General features: G+C 50.2%; 1 protein-coding gene across 1 annotated transcript; it reads left to right on the top strand.

The window, feature by feature from the left end:
• Positions 1-680: 680 nt before the first annotated feature.
• H310_01989 (hypothetical protein) lies at positions 681-1564 on the top strand (the record flags this gene model as incomplete). The annotated part of the gene is made up of 2 exons (XM_008865351.1): positions 681-917; positions 1247-1564. The coding sequence occupies 2 exons, from the start codon at positions 681-683 to the stop codon at positions 1562-1564; spliced, it is 555 nt and encodes a 184-aa protein (XP_008863573.1).
• Between the last annotated feature and the right edge of the window lie 28 nt (positions 1565-1592).

Genomic DNA, 1592 nt, shown 5'->3' on the forward strand with positions numbered 1-1592 from the left:
TCCCGTAGCACATTTCGTTGCCCTGATTGGACGACTACATAGAGCGCGCCAAGAGCTCTCAATTGGTGTATCCAATGCAGCGCTGTCGACACCTTAACATGTCAAATATTACGGCACAGCATGTTAATAGAACTTATCATGTAATTCATCACTATCAACGTGCATTTATTCGACATGGGAACGGGAAGGCGGGACCTGACAAACAAGGAGCGCGAAACCATCCTTTGTGAAGCCTTGCGAAAGAGTTATGGTGTCTACTCCGCAAGGCTTCCAAATGGTTTGGCTAATACCTAGCTAGCAAGTGCAACTGCCATGCTGCCACGATTCACAAAGTCCTTGCTCGTGCCAAGGACCAAGGAGTTGCGGAAGGCAGCATGAATGTGTCAGTCTCCTCCAGTCTGAAGAAAGGTAAAGTGGGCCGAAAGTTTGCCTTCATAGCCGCTCAAGTTATTGCAAGGCCACTTGACAATCGAACTACACTTCGAGCTATTTCAGCGCAAACTGGTATGATAGACAACCGAAGGAATGATATTCAACACATTAAACGGCATTGTATTGCACACATGTATAGGAATAAGTAGAGAATCACTGTACTACACCGGTACCTGGAGCTGGGCATGTTACGATCCCATTTCAATGCAATCAAGCCCGTGCTGACGGAGGCGAACAAGTACACTCGTATGGAGTTCGCCATGAGCTTCGTTCGGCCAGACATGCAGTTCAACGACCTTCTGAACTATGTCCACATTGATGAGAAATGGTTCTACCTTACAAAGACAATACGTACGTATTGCTTTGTACCTGGGGAGAGTGAGGCCGAACGCAAATGTATGAATAAGCGCTTTCTCACCAAAGTCATGTTCCTCACGGCGGTTGCTCGGCTGCGGTACGCGATGACTCCAAATCATGGTGGGATGGTACGATTGGCACTTGGCAGTCGTCGTTGAAGATTGGCCCTTGGCCGTTCGTGGAGACTGTCCTGGCCCAACGAACAAGCTAGAATCGAGTCGCGGGGACACCGAGACGAAGCCTATGGCGGTGACAAAGGAAGTGTACCGATGGTTCCTGGTTGACAAAGTCTTATCTGCGGTTGTTCAGAAGTAGCCATCTGTAGACAAGTCTATATTGATCCAACACGACCATGCGATAGCCTACATTGCGGCGTCGGATGCAAAACTGTGCTCGAGGTTAGCCGAGGTTAGCCCAGTACAGGGCACTTGACTGAACGTTCGAGCTTGCCCCACAGCCACCGAACTTCCCCGACACCAACATCCTCGACCTTGGCTTCTTTGCGTCGCTGCAATCACTACAGTATCAGAAGTCTGCACGGTTGATCGACGAGTTGGTGCTGCACGTACATGAGGCGTTCAACGTGTACCCTTACGATAGCCTTGACCGCACCTTCCTGACCCTGCAATGCTGCTTCGTCGAGATCCTCAAGACTGGAGGTGACAACACGTACAAGTTACCACACATGTCAAGATGGCAAGACACGGAAGCTTACCTCGAAACGTCGAAAGCCCGCGGGAGGTGTATGATGCTGGTCGCGATATGCTCACGGTAGTAGACAGTGACGCCATGGAGCGCCAATC

This window comes from Aphanomyces invadans, assembly GCF_000520115.1.
Source record: "Aphanomyces invadans strain NJM9701 unplaced genomic scaffold supercont1.3, whole genome shotgun sequence".
Classification (NCBI taxonomy): domain Eukaryota; phylum Oomycota; class Saprolegniomycetes; order Saprolegniales; family Verrucalvaceae; genus Aphanomyces; species Aphanomyces invadans.